This window comes from Squalius cephalus (genome assembly GCF_949319135.1).
Source record: "Squalius cephalus genome assembly, chromosome: 13".
Lineage (NCBI taxonomy): Eukaryota > Metazoa > Chordata > Actinopteri > Cypriniformes > Leuciscidae > Squalius > Squalius cephalus.
In genome coordinates this window covers 21,008,765-21,030,073 of record NC_137134.1, presented here as the reverse complement: position 1 = coordinate 21,030,073, position 21,309 = coordinate 21,008,765, and the positions used below count along the sequence as shown (strand labels likewise).

General features: G+C 37.4%; 1 protein-coding gene across 8 annotated transcripts in view; it reads right to left on the bottom strand.

The window, feature by feature from the left end:
• The window catches only part of patj (PATJ crumbs cell polarity complex component), a 104,259-nt gene that overhangs the window by 19,461 nt on the left and 63,489 nt on the right, over window positions 1-21,309 (bottom strand). For all 8 annotated transcript variants that reach the window (XM_079890251.1, XM_079890254.1, XM_079890250.1 and 5 more), the window contains exons 31-33: window positions 7,217-7,413; window positions 3,493-3,584; window positions 210-282 (exon numbers count right to left, since the gene is read on the bottom strand). In XM_079890251.1, coding sequence (XP_079746377.1) covers window positions 210-282; window positions 3,493-3,584; window positions 7,217-7,413 — 362 coding nt within the window. The remainder of the gene's footprint in view (window positions 1-209; window positions 283-3,492; window positions 3,585-7,216; window positions 7,414-21,309) is intronic.

Here is a 21,309-nt window from a genome sequence, read left to right as displayed (position 1 = left end):
AGATCTTAGCCATTTTCTACATCAAGGACATCCAACAATCTAAGATGTGAGACGAGTCAAAGGAACATTTTATAACACTTTACAGAATTGACTGCAGTTTTTGGAGACATTGAATATCTAAATTAATAAGAAAATCTGTTCTGTTCCACTGATGCGCAAGCCTAAGAAAAAGTCATGTTTAACTGGTGTCTATTTATAATGTATTGTACCTCACTGGAGTAGAATGAGGAAGGCTGGGAAGGAAAAGGAGCGACAGCCATTTGATTGAGAGCATCTTCATTCCTATCAACAGACAGAGAAATGTATGAGTGAATGTTGAGATTGACATTAACTAAGATTAATAAATGCTGCAGAATTATTGTTCATTCTTAATTCATGTTAACTAATGAAACCTCATTGTAAAGTGTTACAAGTTTTATTTTTACTTTTATCTTATTTGTGATCGAATTTTAAAGAGAATTTTTTTTTTTTGTCCAAGAAAAATGTATCCCATCCTGTCGATGACGCCAAAATTGGTCTTGCTCGCTCTCTACTTCTCATGTTCCCACATGTCTCTTGGCAGTTTTCTACAGTCAGATCGATAAGGACTGATGGGGCAGATGAATTGAGCACTATAAATCCTCTGAGCCTCTTCCTCAAGATCTTAGGTTGATGAGAAATATCGCTCGCTACATCCCTCCTTCTGTTCACCTTGGCGTTATTGTCTCTGTACACTAAACGCCCGGTTTCCAATTACTGTTTTTGTCAAGGTAAGTTCGACGCTGATGGTCAAAATTGATTGTTTCATAAGTTCTTACATTATTTCCAAATAACACCAAATTTGAACTAAGGACAATGGAAAATAGTCCTGACTTCATTCAGTTCCAAAATCCCTTTGCTAAAGAACTTGGTAACCATCCACAATAACACTGTGACATTTTGCCATTCACATCACAGGTGGACATGTTTCAGTCTTTACCACTGCCCAGTTATGTTGCCATGGCAACATGCTTTTCTACATGACATTCCGTCATGTGTTGATGAATGACTTTTGACCCAAACAAATAACTTACAATGGCTTTCAGAACAGTCTAAATGACACAAATCCTCTCAAATCCCACCCACTGGACTGATGGCAATGCAAACTGTGCATTATTAAAGCCAATCTATTAATATTCAGTGGCACGTCAACATTTGTTTTGATAGCCTTAAATTGAGCTGTCACATTTCTTTGACTGATGATGAGCTGTAGATAGCGAAGAGATATTAGTGTCATTACACAGCCATTATCATCAAAACCTGACAAAACAACCTGGCAAATAAAGGTCAAGCTAAAAAATACTCATATGAAAACACAAGATATGAACAGAAACAGATGATAAGTCTCTGATTATGCCTGTAATGACAGAATCAGCTTTCATTCATGATGGACTGAAGGGCTGTGTTGCTTTTATGCTGTATTGCATTTCAAAATATCTCTGTGCTATCAATGTTATATGGTGATAGCAGTTCCAGTCTATTACACCATATCATTCCTCATTCTCTGGATGGTGTGACATGTCTCCAGAAACACTGCTATCAAAATGCCATCAAGTATCACATCAACTGTATCATTGTCACATGTCCTTGCTCTTGTAAGGTTTGCCAATACACAGAAACAAGCATGCGTTTGATTCGGTACTTAGGAAGTGACAAAAGACAGATATAACATGATATAATGACATATTCTCAGCTATTAAAATAAATAAAAATAAATAAATAATATGATAAAATAATCTTATCCAACTGTATCGTGGCGGATCTTACAAACTTTGTCGTTGCCACTGCCATTGGTAGTCACATCATCATGTTACTGCGCCTTAACAAAATGACCAAACCAAACAAAACAAAATGACCAAACAAAACAAAACAAAATGACCAAACTAAATCAAACCAAAATAAAAAACTAAACTACACTAAATAAAAAATAAAAACAAAAACAACTAAAATTAATTTTTTTTTTTTACCAAACTAAACCAAACAAAAACCAACCCAAATCAAACAAAACAAAAATGACCAAACCTAACTAAATCAACAAAACAAAAATAAAAAATCAAACCAAAACAAAAATGACCAAACCACACAAAAAACAAAACACCAAACTAAACCAAACAAAACAAAAATTAAAAACCAAACCAAAAATTACCAAACTAAATCAACTATTTGATTTAGAAATCAAATCAAATCAACTATTTGATCAACTAAATCAAACAAAACAATAAAAAAAACGAATTAAACCGAAACAAAAATGAACAAACAAAACAAAACAAAACAAAACTTCCAAACCAAACTAAACCATACAAAAACAAAAAATAAAACAAAAATCCAAACCAAAACCAAAGAAAAAAAAAGAACATGAAACATTTATAAACTATTATATTAATTATCATGGGAAAAAAAAATAAAAAAAATAAAAAAAATAAAATAAAATAAATAAATAAATAAATTATATATATATATATATATGAATGTGTGTGTGTGTGTGTGTGTGTGTATTTAAATATATACATATATGTATGCATGTATTTAAATATATATATATATATATATATATATATATATATATATATATATATATATATATATATATAATTTATTAATTTTTTTATTTTATTTTTTTTTCATATATATATATACACACACATATATATATATACACACATATATACATATATAATTGTTTATTAATTCAGAGACTGGAATATGCAGGGAATATTGGAACCCTTAAAAAAAATTATGTTACAGTGCAGGAACATGCAAGTGAACAAAGCTGAAACTGAGAAACTTGGTAGAAATTGGCAACTAGTTTCAGTACCTTAAATATACACTTTCCAAATTTAATCTGAAATATTAATCTGCATTTTTTTTGTCTCCAACATGTCCATGTTATTTGGCAACAGCCAATATACAGACATAATTGCATCAACATCTTAGCACACATAGAAATGGATTTCACACGTTCATTACAGATGTGAAAGTACTGGCACTGACTCAAGATTGTTTAAATCCTACACAGACTGCCATTGCCTGCATTATAATCCTAATTAGCCATGGTGCCTTGGGTTTTCAGCATGATCAACGAGTTTGGTCAGAAAAAAAGCAATCTACTTGTCGATTTCAGATGATAAAGCTGTGGGCAAGTGGGATTGCTTGATTTGAGTAATTGTGAGGAGGAAAGAATATCAGTTTCTGTGAACATGTTTCAAGCTCAAGACAGTGACAATAATGCACTACATGTTGCGCTTGTTATACATTTTAGAGCTGTTAATGAATTAATCATTGATTACAATATTATAAATCACACATTTAAATATTCCAGAGGTAAAAACAAACACATTGTAATAAATTCATAAACTCATTATTTTTAACGAGTTAAAGAATTTATACCAAAGCTGAAATGAGTCATTTTAACAAATGAACAGATGGTAGTGTGGAAAAACAGCAGGCTGAGGGTCGTCTCTGAGGGTTTCTCACCTGACCAGGACGAGTTTCACCTTTGACGCGGCGCTTTTTATTATGGCTGATGCGTTCTGGTGGCTCCTGCCGTACAACACCTGGCTGTTTATCTGATGAAAGCACAACAAATCAGACAAAACCATGATTTGTAACATGATGTTTATATTGTAGGTTTATCACATTTCATGACCAATTTATGTACAGTAATCTACGTAAATTGAAAGGGTTCAAGGAAATGGAGGAAAACGTATGTGATGGTATTACTATTGAACCACATACCTAAAAAAAACCTGTGGTAATACCATGAAACTTTGTTATTTCTTTAGCACGAGTTTCTTTCACGCATTTCATGACTAACTTATATGCAGTAATCTAGGTAAATCGAAAAGGTACACATACTACTTTTCTTCCAAGGAAAGTCATGCGATAGAACCACATCACAAAAAAAAGTTGCTGCCTTAAATCAACTTCAACCAACTTATAATTTTTTAGTCAGTTTAATGCAATTTAAGTTGTAATTACTTAAACATCCATGAAAAATAAGTTAAAGCAATGTAAAAAACATACGTTGTCGTAACTTATTGATCATAATTTTTCACAGTGATGGCACTTTAATGAGTTTCCTTTGCAAGATTTGTAAGTTCAACAGGACACACTGTGAGCTGGTTACAACTAACCGCATCTGAGTTTGTGAACACGTATTTGAGACCGGTTGACTTGTGTCTCCAATCACCTGTGACAGAATCATTAGCTGGAGCACTAGTGGATCGTGACTAATGCCACAGCGCGTTCACATCTAATGGAGATAGATATTAGACAAAGGTCAGCGAGCAACGGCTCTGAGCCTCGGCTGTGCTGAGCCTCAAATTCCACAGCAAAATGCGGCATTCGTACATGTCGACAGAACTGCTAAATCGATAGGTAATTCCGAGGAGGAAACTAATCTGGAAACCAAAATGCCATCTGGATGGGAAAAAGATTGGGAAATATATTGTGGGACACAGCAATACGGAGGACCAGCCGAGTTCATTCAGAAATGAATTGTGAATGGCTTTCTGAATTAGAGTTATAAAAGTTAACTGAAACTAAAACAAACACACTTTATTTTAAGGTGACGTAGTTACATTTAAATTTTTTTGTATTTTAATTAACTACTTACCATAGAGTAATGGTTAGGGTTTGGTTTAGGGTTAGTTACTTGTAATTATGCAATATTAATAGTAAATAAGTAGTAATGTGTCACTGTCACTTTAAAATAAAGTGTTACCAAACATTTTTGCTGATTGAAAAAAAAAAAAAGTCCTTTATTTCAGCTTGTTGTCAAAGCAACATTTCTCCTTTTTTTAGTTAAACTTGATATACTAAAATAACTAAAACTAAACAAAAAAACCCCCCAAAAAAGTTATAAAAATGACAAAACTCATAACAAAATGACTAATACTTTAACTGAAATAAAAAAAGAAAATGGAAAAAATAAAAAAATAAAACTATCAAAATATTAATAAAAACTACAATATTACCTCAATGATACTAAATTGAAAGTAGTTTGAATAAGCAAACAGGATTCAGAGTCATTTGATTGTCAACTGAAATTGTAGATTTTAATTATATATTTCCTTGTTAAATGTGCGCTGTGTAATTCATAGCGACATCTAGTGGTGAGGTTGTGAACTACAACAAACAGAAGTTACGGTGGCCAACAGGAAAAGATGTCATCGTCTGAGACAGCAGAGAGTAGCCAGTAAAACAATGAGGTTTCTTTACAAAGATTAAATTAAGAAATTAGGTTTACTTAATTATTCAGTAAAGCGATATGTTATTGCAAATATTATTGTTACTCGTTCAACATTGTGTCAGTTTTTTATTCGCTGACTTTAGCTAGCTTCTTTGCATGAAGAACATAGTAACGAAACACGTTTGTCCATTTAGGGCTACTGTAGAAACATGGTGGCGCATTTCAATGTCATTTTAAGGTAATAAAAACATAACGGTTCATTAAGTAAGGTCTTTATACACCACTGAAAACATAGTTATGTGTATGATATTGCATTTCTATCAACATATCCTCCTAAATATTACACAATGCACCTTTAAATACGAATTACCCATAATAATATTATAATACACACAACATGCAGGCTATTTCCAGAAATATTAGATGATATTATTAATAACCTGCATAAGTTTGGATTTACTTTATTTTTCATAAATAATTCATATAGTTATCAAAATTTATTTGAAATATTTTTTATTGAGTTACAAAAATGCACTATTTTAAATGAAAGAAAAATTGCTTCCTGTCATTTAAATTCTTAAATTTAACTTCCTGTGGGGTGTGGCCAATTCAGTTCTAATTTAAACATGGATAAAAACATTAAAAATGTGAAAGTACAAAAACATAAAAGTGAACTGACGTTATCAGTCTTGTATATTGCCGTTTCAACTTTTGCAATGTATTGTGTCTTGTGGTGAGATTCTGGCGTTGGAAGGAGCTGAGAGAGATAAAGCGAGCGGGAGGAGGCGGCAGAGAAAGTGATGAGCAAGAGCAGACAGAGATAGTGAAACTGAGGGCAGGTGGCTTCATTTGAAATTCATCCGGCCATCTGAGGCAAAACCTTGCACTTCTCGTTTGCACATAAATGGCTCAGGCACAGGTATAAAAAGGTAGGGAAAGAGATAAAGGAACCACATGATCCACATCCAGAACAGTGAGCCTGGCCACCATGTCCCTCAAGTTTCAAAGTGATTTTGCCTGTATGAGACTGACCCAGACGACCCACGCTTCATTCAATATTACACCAGAATGAGAAAGAAATTGATGGGAACCGCCATTTTCCCCTTGGATTACAAGGGGCTCAACAGGAAAAGGCTATTACCTAGAGAAAGAAAGAAAAACGAAAGAGAGAGGTATAGATAGCTTCTAAATCCTGAGCCCTGACCCATAATTCCTCACCGGGACCTCACCATAGGTTAGAGTCATTTTGTTTAAAAAATTGGTAGGGACAGTTTGTTTTAATTTAATATATGTTTAAATAAATATATTTTGTAATACAAATAATTAATCGTTTATATGAATTATTGAATGTCACTTATTAATACTAATTATAAATTGAAGAAATGGTAATTGTATATTAAATTATATATTACTTTTAGAACAACAATTTATTCATAATGGTAATAGATTAAAAATAATAATTTAATATTAATGCGTAGTTTAATATTAGTTTAATAGTTAAATATTATATATATATATATATATATATATATATATATATATAAATTGGTTGGTAATATAATTTATAATAAAATCAAGAATATGCATAAAAATAATAGTAAATAATGACATTTTTAATACAAATAATGAATAGTATTAATAAGTGACATATTAATTAATATAACTTTATACTTTTAGAACAATTTATTAATTATGTTAATAGACTAAAAATAATCATTTCATATTAATGAGTTAATGCATATTATTTTTTAGCATAATCCTGATTTTATTACAAATTATATCACCAATTTTTATATATATATAATTTTTATTGGCTACTCATTAATATCAATTATAATAACTGCTAATGAACAAATAATGTAAAAAAATATTTTCTGCTTTGATAAAGAAATACTGTTCGGAAGTTTGTCGGAAAGCTGAAGATGTTCACCTTCTCTAAGCTCCACCCTAGCAATTCAACACCCACCACTACAAACACTTGACTGTGTGTGTGTGTGTGTGTTTCACCTCTAACAGCTCGTCGCCCACTTTGATGCGTCCGTCGTGGCTGGCCGGCCCTCCGGTGCTGATCCCCACCACGAAGATGCTCATACAGGAACGATCCCTGTTCCCGGCCAGGCTGAGGCCCAAGCCGTTCCGGTCTTTCTCCAGATCCACGATCAGCAGCTCTCCTGGCAGGTCCGCATACCTCTGCCTGATCACCTCTAAAGCAAAAGAGGACATGTCAGATAGGGAATAGGGCTGGAAATAAAAGCAATTATTTTCCTAGAGGACAAAGATAAAGGTATTGTTTACATGAGCGTCTATTCAGTCTATCAGGCAGAGTATAGTAAACAGTATTGACATTCAATCTGAAAAGCCCCAAGGCTTGAAGAGCAAGCCCTTTTTCATTTCGAGAACGTCCTCGGTATCTCATCCGGGAACTCAGCCTAGTGTGGCGTCCAATTACACGTTATGTCACCAGATGCAGTGCTATTGAATTTAAGTCCAATCTAAATCTATTTATTCTAACCTAATGTGAATTCACTGCTTCCTCTTGATCGCAAATATTGCATGCAGTAAACTGGCGCCAAACGTGGGATCATGTTGAATGCAGACACGTCTCCATTTCTTCGAAACTTTAGAGCATCTGCTGAAGGTGGGAGCTTCACATGGATGGGAATTTCAAGAGCCCTTTTGATTGCTAAGGTTGACTAGACTCATTTAAATTTTCTCTGACAAGAATGGAAAAAAAACCCCCAAAATGCGGCACACTAGAGATTTTCCAGGTTGAGTGGAGAACAGAAATGAATCTTTTACAGCTCAAGGCTCAGGTGATATTACATCTTGACTTACAGAGCTCATGTAATTGATTCATGTTCACATGATGGTAAACAGTTGGGAGAAAGACCTGCAGCATTTAATCGACGCGTGCGTTTTCAATCTGCAGCATATTAATATGGACAAAGCGACCCTTAGCTGACCTAACACAAGCTCCTATCAAAACTAGGCCTTGGTTATCCTTCGGCACTTCCTGTAAAAGGGACAAAGTGATCGTCTCACTTTGCTTTTACTTGTCTCACATCTCAAAAGTCTGCATTATATGACTGTTATGGAAATGGGGGCTGAGCCGGGACTTTAAAGGAAAGTAGTGACTTGACTCTTGAGCACTGGGAACACTTGATAATCTTCCAAGCCAGCTGCTTCTCATGAATCTCAAAGGACTTCAATGGATGGAGAGATTTTTTGAGGGTTCTTCAGTTTTCGTGCTATCAAAATTCACTGTAGGTGCTGCTGGTCGGCATAAAGAGACAAAACACTTCAGACGGAGATGATTCCCTGGCACTTCTAAACCACAACGGACCATCAATTAGGACTTGACTGATGAGAAACCATGAGGGAACTTCGCAATACGGAATCAAAGAAAACCTGGCAATTTGTTTGCTGGTTTTAGATACCTAAACAAAATGAGGACATTGGCAGATGGTCAGAGAAGATGTTTCATACTTTTAACAACTTTTTCATACACTTTCAAACTTCAATAATCCCACGCGACACTAACCGTAGCTCTTTAAAGCAGCACGGCAGCCATTCTGATTAAAACCACAGCTGTCGCATGTACTTGAGGGGATCTGTGACCTTTCGCATTTATATGAAAGCTCATCCCTGTTTCCTTTACATAGCTGTTTAGCTCTTTGGGGGTGCGTTAAGAGAGCACTGCTACCATGTGAGAGGCCTAATTAAAAGCTTTAGGGTCAGAAGCAGTGACATAAAACTTCGGCAAATAGATGAAGTGAGTGTGTCACACCTCCTGTGTGAGGAAAGAGATAAAGTGAGAGATGTAAGTGAGGTCAAAATAGAGAGGCTCTGTCTGTGTCTCATAACTGCTGCAGTCCATTAAAAGATATTTTTACGCCTCATCTGCAAAACAGGAAAAGTGTTAGTCGGATATTGCTGTTGGTTTATGCTTTTTTTGGGGCTCTAAAAAAAGATTCTTGTTGATGCAATTAGAGGAACAATTAAGAATAAATTTACCCTAGCACAAAGCCTGTTACTTTGCTTTAAAAACTAGGGTTCAGAGAAAGGGTTGTGACACTGGGAAAGGGCGAATATATAGCTTACGTATAAGTCACATTTTGACAAATATATACATGTGATGTATTGATCTGGAGAGCAGGTCAAGCACACTAATTTACTTATTTGCGATATAAAAGATGATGTACTCATCTAAATAAGCAATCATTCTTTCCGACCAATTCAAGTGCTCAAATTAACTTTATTACTTTAATAACTTTATATTCTATTTCATAGCTTAATTCCTACATTTGGCACCAGGGATTTTTGTGGATTTTCAGTGGATCAGCAATTATTACTAGATCATCAATTGTTAGTTTAGTCTTAATATTTCCACTTTGAGTATGAAGGATTCTGTTTTAATACAACATTTTATTCTAACAAGACAAATTTCAATCTTGATCAGGAGTGGGAAACACCTCCATATACGCATTCACTTTTCAAATCAGACCAGTTGATTTTAAAAGTCATGAGCTTAGCATCTAGGATGTCATTCATTGGCACCCTAGACAGCATGATAATTCAAGAAAATTCATAGGATAAACCCTGTCCTTTTATTGACCCATACATGTTGCTTCAGTTCACTCAGCTGATCACAGACACTCAAGTAAGAGTCTTATAATGCTGCGTCAGCATGAAGACATGAAAGATCGATGCTGGGTTATTCAAAACCGCAACGAGAGATGACTACTGTGAAAAGAGAGGGATGTTGTACAAGGAAAAATGACAGCAAAAACTATTAACATGATAGCAAATACTGTACTAACATTTGAATGACCTTAAGGCAGCCGCACCATCTAATAGAAGGAACGAGAGAAAATCTCCTCAAGAACTATGAATAATAATAATTCTTCTTTACATTTATATAGCGCTTTTCATATGGAAAGGGAGAATCGCCTCAACCACCAAAAATGTGCAGCATCCACCTGGATGATGCAACGGCAGCCATATTGCGTAAGAACACCAACCATACACCAGCTTATTGGTGGAGAGAAGAGAGTAATGAGGCCAATCAGTATATATGATGATGATTAGGAGGCCATGACGATGGACAGATTCCAATGGGCAAATTTGGCCAGGATGCCGGGGTTAAACCCCTACTCTTTTTCGAAGGACATCCTGGGATTTTTAATGACCACAGAGAGTCAAGACCTCAGTTTTACGCCTCAGGCGAAAGACGAGTCACCTTCAAGACTTTTATCCTGATTGAGAGGTGTGCAGCGAACTCATCCTTGATCACATTATGAATCACATGGCAGCTCACGCGTGTAGCACTGCCTAGTTATTAGAGGTCAGACAGCCAATCGGCACGCAGAAATGACTTGTGGAGACCAAAGGGTCAATGTTCGCCTAGTTTTGGCACTGTAACTACACCTATATGCTGGAAAAAGTGCAGCTGTTCATAAGTATCAGTGTATTCGAAAAAAAAACAACTAAATTTTCTGCAAGCAACATCTAAATTTGAAATCATGTAGTAAATATATTTGCATCTGATAACCCATCAACGCATCATTCAGAGAAAGGGAAGAAAAACGGAGATCGTTTTGCTAATACTGGCCCTTCATCATTTTCCGGACCCTCACTACAGGTCGCCCTCCATCTACATTGAGGGAAAAGTTGTGCCAGAGAGATACTGGCATAAGCTCAAGGACTTTGTGTGCCAGACGGTGTGCATAAACTACAATAATGAGAAGGGAACATGGCCTTATTCAACAGTTTTACTCCACTGCACAAATACAGCACAGAAATTCAATAGCAAAGTTGCTCCCTATAGTGCTATTTGTTCAAAAAGGACCCTTTTTATGGCATGTATGACACTAAAATGTGATTTTTATTTACTGTGGTACCTGTACTGTGTGTTAATTCTACATATCAGTGGTTCCCAACCTTCAATTATTAATTTAGCAGATGATTTAGAAAAGTACAAGAAGAAAATGCATAAATATAAGTAAGACACTCTAAAGTGCATTGAGAAATATAGTAAACTACAATATAGTAAAGCAGTCTAATACAGACTAGTTATTCAGAGTACAAGGATTGATACAAGGAGTTTAGTCTAAATGGAGAACATCTTTGCTTCACCCCACAAGTGGGACGAACTACATCTTAAACTATCTCTCTCTGCTCACTCTAGTGTGATACCAGGACAGCACACTACTGCATCTACACATTCTACCTTCACATCTGTCTACGCTAGTCTTTCATCAAGGCCTCGGGAGATCACAGCACTCCTTACTTTCCTCTTTCACGGCTGATGCATTCAAATCGATCTGCTTGCTCAAACCAAGGCTATATACTGCGTGGCTGCACCCGCACAGATCATAACAGTTGTTAACTCTCATCCCTCTCAAAGGATCGCTGATGAGCTGCAAAACTCTGAGCGCTGTTCACTCGCTTGTGAACTCTGGGTGGAAGAAACCCTTCAAGGACGTTCAGAGGTATGTTTTTGTCTGACACATGCCAACTTTTCAGCTCCTCTTGACTGGCACATTATTGTTCTGATAGCTAAAGACGTGTGAAGTGAGACCAAACACATCTGTAGGGGAGGCGGGCCAGCTGCTGCTAGTTTAATTAGAGAGCGCTGAGGATTGAGGCTGATGAGCTGCGCTGTGGGAAGGGTAAAACATGGAGGAGAGGCTGGGAAATATTTGATTTTCATGTTCAATCATACAGCAGGGAAGGATGATGTAGCCTTGTACAGGTGGTTTCAAACTTTTTGCCGTCTGACAGCCAGCTTTCTGTGCCTGTGCTTGGGATGTGTGAGCTCAGAAAACTAACTATCAGAAGTTTAGACTGATATGGCTTTAAAACGCATGCAAATAATAAACTTTCATGATAATGAAGAACTGCAATGTCACATGAGCGTGAAATTTAGATACATGGCTTTTTATATATATAAAATTAAATACATTTAAATAAATAAAAATACTATTTTCACTTATTTCAGTCCTTATACAGAAACCTTGTGGTCAGTTGTCTTTGCTCAAGGACACAGTGGTCTCATGAGAGGTTTGATTCTACAACCTACAGTCATCCCAGATCTTAATAACTGCGCAATGCCTCCACCACAAAGAGGTCTCATAAATTTAAAATTAAATAAATAAAAACAAAGTATCTGTTACATGAAGAATGCAATACCTCACACCCCCTCGGGAGTTTGACTGTATGTATGATGATAATAGTCTCTGACATGTCCCCTTGCTCCGAGCGCTTCCTCCCCTTCTGTGTCTCTTTCCATTGCACAAACATACACCTATTTATAGTATTATTTTTATCCCTTTAAGAATTTATCCAGCCAAATACACTGAGCAAAAACACCTGCGCACACTACGGGTGGGCAATTCGAGCCATTTTATTTCACGGTAAAGGTAGATATATTGATCTCAACATAGTTACACTTGGCTTGAATAGTAGATAAACATCTAGAAATTTCTAATTTTTTTTTATAATATAATGACTTAAAATAATAAAATATTTAAATAATTAAATACTAAAATACTGATTAAATATGTATTTGAAAAAAAAATATATATATATGTTTGTCATGTTGAGGACAATGTCTCTACCAAAATTTGTGAATATCAAACAAAATCTGTGGCAACCACAGCAATAAATAAAGGAGTCCAGTGGCCACACCCAAAAGAAATGACCAAAGAATTGCTAAATGTTGCTAAGCTTCAATGAGTGTGCAAAATATTGTGAGTTTGAGTGTTTACCAAATGGGACCAAATGGGTTTGAGTGGGACCAAATATGCATTTTTGAACTAGGGGGCGCTGTGGAGCCGATAAGGCATGTCTCTCCAGAACTGCAGTATCAAATCAAAAGATGTACTAAATCTACACTTTCATGAATATTTAGCCATGATACGACCATCAAAACAGTGCGAGATGTACTGTAAAAATTGCACATTCCATCCAAGATGGCTGACTTCCTGTTGGGTGGGGTCAGATAAAACCAAGTGAACTTTGTCCTCAATGACCTCTGTCCTCCTCCGACCCTCATCAATGACCACACCAAATTTCATGCACATCAGAGAAACTTCATCCCGACCACAGCCTGCACTTGGGAGCGCTATAGAGCACCTCGACTATACCCAAGCACTACAAAACTTTTATATTTTTTTGCAGGTCCGATGTGTCTGCAAAGTTTCATAAGTTTCCGAGCATGGCAAAGGCCTCAAAAACAGGTGAATTCTCTAAAAGAGAAAAATAAATAAATAATAATAATAGTGAAAAAAAACATCCCAAAAACAATAGGGCTTTAGCACCGGTGCTCAGGCCCTAATAAATTAAATAAAAAGTAATGAATAAATAATTTTTTCCATTCATATTTTTAAAGTGATGGGTGCAAAACAAAAAGGTACATTTATTTAAAAAACTTTTTTTTTTACAATAATTATAATAAATTAATATTATTAAATAAACAATAAATCTGGCACCCTCATTGTCTTCTCTCAATGCCATTGCTCGTTTTTAAAACGGCCTGCTCTGTACTAAACACACAAACAGCCTCTTATGTATAATAAAAGGTTCTCCTGATACCCAAACTAACAGCATTTTACGAGCTAAAGCTTGTTGCATATTGTGCACCAATACAGGGGAAGGGTCTGTTCTCAAGGGATTTTCATTCGGCTCCATCAAGGCTGCGTTCTGAATGGACGGAGATGAATGACAAGGCCACGTCGAGGTAATTAAACAGCGTGACGCAAATGGAGGGGCTGCGCTGCCTTTGAAGTCTAATACTACAAACATCTTAGGCTGAAAAATAATAATAATCACCATTAATTATTCAAACCGAGAGCCAAATGGGTCTGGTGAACAGGTAAGCTCGGTCTTTGATGTTGATAAGGCAGGGCCGGATGTGTGGAGGGTTATAATCAAGAGGGACGTGCAGGTGCTGCTTGGGATAATTCAATATTTGTCTCTTAGATTGAATTCTGCTGGAGGGAGGTGGGATAATCTGATTGGCCGTCCCTGAGTAAGGGGACATGATGCAGATGTGAGGTGTGAGGCGCACACACACATGCTCACAAACACCTCAATGTATTTGTATTGGAAACGTGATTGACTCTGATTGGTTGTGTGTAATTTGTGTACATTTTCTGTATGTTAAAATACTTTATATGCAGAGACAACTGTAAGTAAACCATGCACCTGAAAGTGTAAACACTGTGGTTCTGTTTGTTAAATCATTGCTCTGTTTGTTTGAGAATGCTGACCAGCCTGGCATAGCAACAAAGGTTCAACCAATGGAGTGAGTTTGGGGCGGGGCTGTTTGTCTTTCAGACCAATAAGAGATGGAAACTTGTTTGAAAACAGTAAGTTTGCAACATCCTTAAAGAAACGCCCACCTGGAGGGTAAAACAAGGCTTTCCTCCATTGCCCGTCAGTCATTTTTACCAGGTTTGTATGTAAAAAAAACAATGTAGTAAGACAATACTAGAGACCCAAATCAATATACTCCTTTATTAATGATGCATACTACAGACCTGCGAGCAGATGAACGCAGAATATAAATGCAACACGCAGTTTCTTGTTAAGTGTTTTTCCATAGAAAACCATTATAAAGAAAACAACTATCTGCTCGCATGCAGTATGCATAATCAATAAGGTGTGTACTGAATTTGATCTTTTGATGATTACACCGTTTTAGCATATTAAAGTACTTTAAGTGTTTTTCACGTTATAGGCGTTTTAGAACGTCCCACTGTTTTAAGTGATTAAAATACTGCAGAAGGTGCTGTATGAATCACAAGTGCCCAAAACCTGCAGATATTTCGGTTTCTCTTCTTTTGAGATGTGATCTATAGTAAATATGTGTGACTTAAAACAAACCTATGCCGCAGTTCTGTGGATGTTTTGCCCTCCAGGGCTTCACGCCGGTCACATGACTGAAAACGATGAATTGGGTTTGGTAAGACTAGCACCAAAGCTACACACTTCTCCTATAAGTCACTGATATAGAGTAAGAAAGCTTGCGACTGGTTAAATTACCTTATAGGTGTAAGGAAAGCTTGTGATTGGTTCAGCTACCAGACACTGCTAAAGCATGTTGCTGAAACAATACAGAAAAACATGTACAGATTTGAAGAAATCTAGTCCTGTGTGATCAAAGAGACAAACCATTTCTGCAGAGTTGCTGATGTCCCACTGCAGTTTTCATGCAGTGTAACCTTTCACTTTTCTGCAATAAAAATAAGCAGCTCTCTCTCTCTCTCTCTCTCAAGGCTGTAAAGCTTGATTAAGAGATTTCTAGATTTCTCACAAAGAGAATGAAAAATATTTTCAGGCATTTTACCAGCTCATGGTCAGTCAACAATTTTCAGTGAAAAGTTTTATACAAAAATACATATTATATAAAAAGAATATTATAAGAACAAATTCTCTCTCTCTCTCTCTCTCTCTCTCTCTCTCTCTCTCTCTCTCTCTCTCTCTCTCTCTCTCTCTCTCTCTCTCTCTCTCTCTCTCTCTCTCTCTCTCTCTCTCTCTCTCTCTCTCTCTCTCTCTCTCTCTCTCTCTCTCTCTCTCTCTCTCTCTCTCTCTCTCTCTCTCTCTCTCTCTCTCTCTCTATATATATATATATATATATATATATATAGGTGAACTATTCTTTTTACTGTGACCAAAGAGGACAAAAACAGAAGAAATTATGGAAATGAGAGGAGGACAGGTAACACGGATAAAGGGAAAAGGAGCTGATGGAAAAAGCGAGACAGAAAGAGAGAAAGTCTAGTTCCTCAGGTGGCTGGTTGTGGTTAAAGCCCTTTCTGTCTATACGGCAATTCTTGATGTGTGTGAAATCTCTGCACTGTGCCTGCAGCACCACACACTCTTAGAAAGCACTTTCATAAATAGAGCATTTTCGTCTGTCAATGCTCGCAGCGTGTGTGTACGTGCGCGCACCATCACTGCAGTGTGTTTTGTTCTTTCTGCAGCCTCGCTTGTTCACACACACACATTGTACTGGTCACTGTCTATCGGTTCACTGCAGTGTTCATATCAGCAGTCAAATCAGTGTGCACACACACTCCTAAACACTTCCCTCTACTACACAATCAACAAACCAGCACTTTTCCCAAGTCTGAGAATAAAAACATCAACAATTCTGACTTAATGAAACCAAAACTGGACTTGTTTGAAGGCCATCTCTACTAACTTTGAGCTATCTATGTGCTAATGTACTTCTAAAAGTTGGCTAAAGTCACTTTTATCAAATACGCATTTCAAATTTACATTCTCTTCAGGCAAAACAGACCAAAATAATTGATGACTCATCCTGCACTTCACAGATTTTTGTCCAATCATATATGCTCTCTAGAATGAGAATGCCCATCCCCCACAATACTATCTTTAACTGACAAGCAAGTACTGTAGCAAATTCAAAGCTACGTTCTGCCTAAACGTCCTGCTACAAAACATCAAAAATCAAAGAAACTATTTTTAACTGCCCCTTTTACTAAATAGACATCTTACGAGAGTTTACTTAACACTTAGCCAGTGAAAAGTACAAAGCTGCTAAAGATGACATTAATTTAGTAAAACATCACACTTTTTCTTTATTAAGCAGCTAAAGCTCTCAGCGCTGCACCAGATGAGATGAACACTTCAGAATCTTGTGACGGCTGGGTTAGATGATGTTTCGATGATGTTTCGATAATGGCTCAAGAGGGGAAAGCAGATGATCAGTCTGAGCGAGACCAACTGCTGCAACATGGCAGGATCGCTCTAGTGAGCAGTCTACAGGCAGCATTTTAAGGGCAAGAAGGCCATTTCAAAAAGCAAGCAACATACTTAAGGTAGCACCACATGTGACTATCACAGAGACAAAGTGAGAGAATTGTTAATTATAACTACTTATATTTCACTCAATACTTAAAGTATCAATAAAAGGTTTTTTGTTATTGGTTTATTTGATTATTCAGCTTAATATTAATGTGTGCTATGGATTTTTAAGTGTAGAGTATCACAGCATTAGCTTAGCGACATGCTAACATCATATCAATTGAGCAGGGTCTCCCATGTCGAGTTGCTGACTGTATGTAGCGCATTAAATTGGTAAGTTATAAGTTTTTGTGATACCTTGATGCCTCAAGGCAGCCAGGTTTATGGAACAGAGACACTGTGTGGCTAATTTAAGATCTTAAATGGGCAGAGCACTTAAGACACAATCGATCTTTAAACTGTCACACACTGCTTGATTATATGTTTGGTTTGATGATGAACCAAATAAATGTAAACATACAAGTCTACTCTTAAAGTGCAGTGTAGGATTGATTTACACACAGCCCTCACACACATGAACGTTTGTTTTTCTTTACCCTACCCTACTTTAAAAGCACACACAGACCTTTCTGCATTTCCATATTTTCATTAAAACATTTAGTACTCCATGTTATTTAAGCAGGGGCTGGTCCCCCCCCAATGTACAGGCTTTCAGCTTTTACCTATCCTAGTGGAGACATTTGGTCTCGCATGCACACAGACTTTTGTGCATGTTGCTTTATTGAGCTCATTCCTGAATTTTAAAGTATTTTATGTGTCAAATATATGAGTCACACATTTACAACTGAAGCTCTAATATCACAAGACAACCACTTCAAAATAACGATTACAGAGAGAGCGAAAGCGAGGGATGGGTCAATATCTCAATCATGGCACACTCATATTTCAAAACGACACTTTCATGAGTATGCAGCTAGAAACAATAGCCAATAGTGTAGCACTGAATGAATTATAGTACTTTGAGGTACAGAAAGAAAAGATTGAGGAAAAAATGAGCATGAAAGAGAGAGAGACCTTTGCTCAAGGTGTTTACTTTGAGAAAAAGCTATGTAAAGATTTCTGAAACTGATAGGACAGTGTGTTTTACACATTGCCCTATTCAACACAGAGAGAGAGAGAGAGAGAGAGAGAGAGAGAGAGAGAGAGGGGGCAGGAAACAGTAGAGGTAGAGGGAGAAAGAGATTTGCAGAGGTAGAGAGACAGGCACAGAACAGAAAAAGAGAGACAGGCCGAGGGAGAAAGACTGGCACAGAAAGAAAGGCAGAGAGACAGGCAGGGAGAGAGAGACACATTGTGTATGCAGACTAGCCATCAGATTAGCAGAGAGAGAGAGGCAGAGAGAGAAAGAGAATTGAGAAAGGCAGAGAGATATGCAAGAAGAGGGGGAGACAGATTAGAGAGAGACAGGTAGAGGGAGATTGAGAGAGGTGGAGAGAGAGACAGACAGGGAGAGACAGGCAGAAAGAGAAACATGAAATGTTGCATGAAGATAGAAAGACAAGCACACAAAAAGAGATAAATAGGGAGAGCAAGAGACAGGTATAAAGAGAAACAGGAAGAGAGAGAGAGACAGGCTGAGAAAGTCACCTTATCTCAAGGTTTTTGCTTTGTAAAACTGCATAGACACTTTATACAAATCCCAACCGAGAGCACAAAGTGTATGTGCTGCAAAAACTGACAGAGTCTGAATTATCCCGTTTGTGCGCTGCTCCCTTCTGACTTAAGCCCTGCTGTGCATTAGCGAGCATGAAAACACACACACACAGGTGCATGCAAAACACAGAGGTTAAACACTGCCACACATACCGTCCCTACTGTCACACAGCAGCAGGACGAATCGGACACTGACCTGGCACCATGATCCATCCTTTAGAACACCTCCACACCAGAGCTTACGGTATCCATACAACCCTGTGTGTCCGTCAGCGATGTGCTGCCGTTAACCAGACTGACCGGAGGTGAGAAGTCATGGTGTTGTGCAAGCCGGCGTGGGCGCTCTTTCTGAAAACACCGAGCGGTGAAGAGAGCAGCGTTGTGTGTGTGTGTGCGCGCTCAGTATCACACTCACTCTTACATGCTTCAGCGTCTCTAACCCTCCCCTTCCCTTGTCATTTTCTCCCTGAAACCTTTCTGTACATACAAATAAAGGGAAGATAAATCTGCATTAGATTGAATAATTACCCTAAATTGTCTCCTCCATGTCATGATCCGGCGAACCTTTCCTGACTTTGCGAATAAATTATGCAATGTGTGTGTGGTCATTAAAAGACGAGACACATGGTATGCAAATGCTCCTGTGCGAGGAAAGTGGTGACTAATTGCAAATTCCTGTACAACATCATTTATTCGAATTCCATGCACAATTCAGAGGGGTGGGAGTCAGGGGTCGATCCTCGGCCCTCTTGCGTTTTCTGCACATAATAGCATATTGATCAAAGTGCTGCTTGCCAATCCTTGCCATTTTCCTAATGCTCCTGCCATCACACACACTCAAGCACTCCAGTTAATGCCGCTGCTGGAGCGTTATTATTCTTTTCCACATGTGAACAGCTGGAGGGTTGAGTCAGCGGAGGACAATTTGTTGCAAAATAAGACTTGCGAATTGCCAATTCAAGTTCAGAGGGGAAAGCGGCTTCGCTCTCTTATAGCGTGTCTAATATGCATCACTCTCACTCTCTGGGGCAAATCGAACTGGCAGACAGCGACAAACTTGTTTGCCTGCATTGGGCAGTACATCTCATTGACAAATTTTGAATTGCAAAACCACATCCGTATGTTAAAAATTAGCCAGTGTTTTCTTTACTGCATTAGGCAGCATGCTCTTTTCAGGGAAGTTCTTTCTCGATGAGACTTGATTTCAATCGCTTTCAGTGCCTGTTCCTCTCTGTACTAAATTAGCTGGGCATTCAAGAGGAAACAAGCGTCTGAATACCCAATCACGGCAGAGTGGTCTGGTTTTCAAGTCCATTACACCTGCACCAAAGCGTAGTTTCAACAACTGAGAGCATGAAACTGTGCCCAACAAGTACATGAGCTATTTTCCTCCTACATCGGGGGTGGGCAACCTCAAGTCAAACACAAACTATAAGAATATAGCTTGTTGACCTTTGAAGTTTTCAGCAAAAAACCTTAGATTGTAGCCAGCCTGCAGCGTGGAATGAGAGAGTATAGACTTTTTTCAACAAATAACTCTCATGATGCTATGTCTGAGAGTTTCAGGACAGTGTTATTATTGTTAATAAAAACTACAAATAAAAAAAAATACATCTAGTCACTAATAAAATTAGTGGCAAGAGGTTTCTGACCCTTATCCAAAATATCTTTAAAATGCAAATCATAACCGAAATCTAAGCAGCATACTGATATCGCTTACAAATTGAATATTATATTAAAGCTAAACGACAACTGTGATGAAGGACAAACAGGACAAACTGCTCAATCCAGAAAGATTGCAAAACCCTACAATCGGTACGCCAGGGGCAATCTGCTTCATAAATACTTCAGAGACCTGCAGCTGCAACAACATGTATTGGCATATTGGTCACCATTACAAATTACTTACACGCCACAGGTTTGTTTTTCATTGATGGATAGCAACGTAAAGGTAATTGTTAAACCTCGTTGGGACCATTACGATGCCTTCGATACCATTTGCAGGATTGAAAATCACATTAGTCAGAAACTCAAGCATCAAGACATCCCTGCTGACGCCAAACGGTGACCGTGGAAAGAGATCAAGGCTCCGTTTATCATGACGCAGACACCGAGAGCAGAGCGGGATGGGAGGGGTAAACAAGTGAATTAAACGGACAGATCAGGCTTAAGCGCTAGAAGATAGGGAGTTGAAACTGAGAAAGAGAGTGGGTGTTTAACTGAATGAGTGTGGTTGATTCATTACCACCGAGACAGAGACAGCTCACTCAACTCTGCGTGAAGCTCCTTCTGAACACATGGCAGACAAGATCAGAGTGAAAACACACAAAATTCTCTCAAAGATGAAAATTCTGTTATCATTTAATCACCCTCATGTTGTTCCAAATCTGTATGACTTTCCTTCTCTTTGCCGAACACAAAATAAGATAAGGACGGTTTTCATCCATTCAATAGAAGTCAATGGGGTCCAAAACAACTTTGGGAACAATTGACTTTCATTGTTTGAAAAAAATCGAGGGTGGACAGAATATACTTTTTTGGTTCAACTATCCCTTTTAAAAAAACATCATGACCTTCTGAAGTACGCCTTTGATTACTCAAGGCTGCATTTG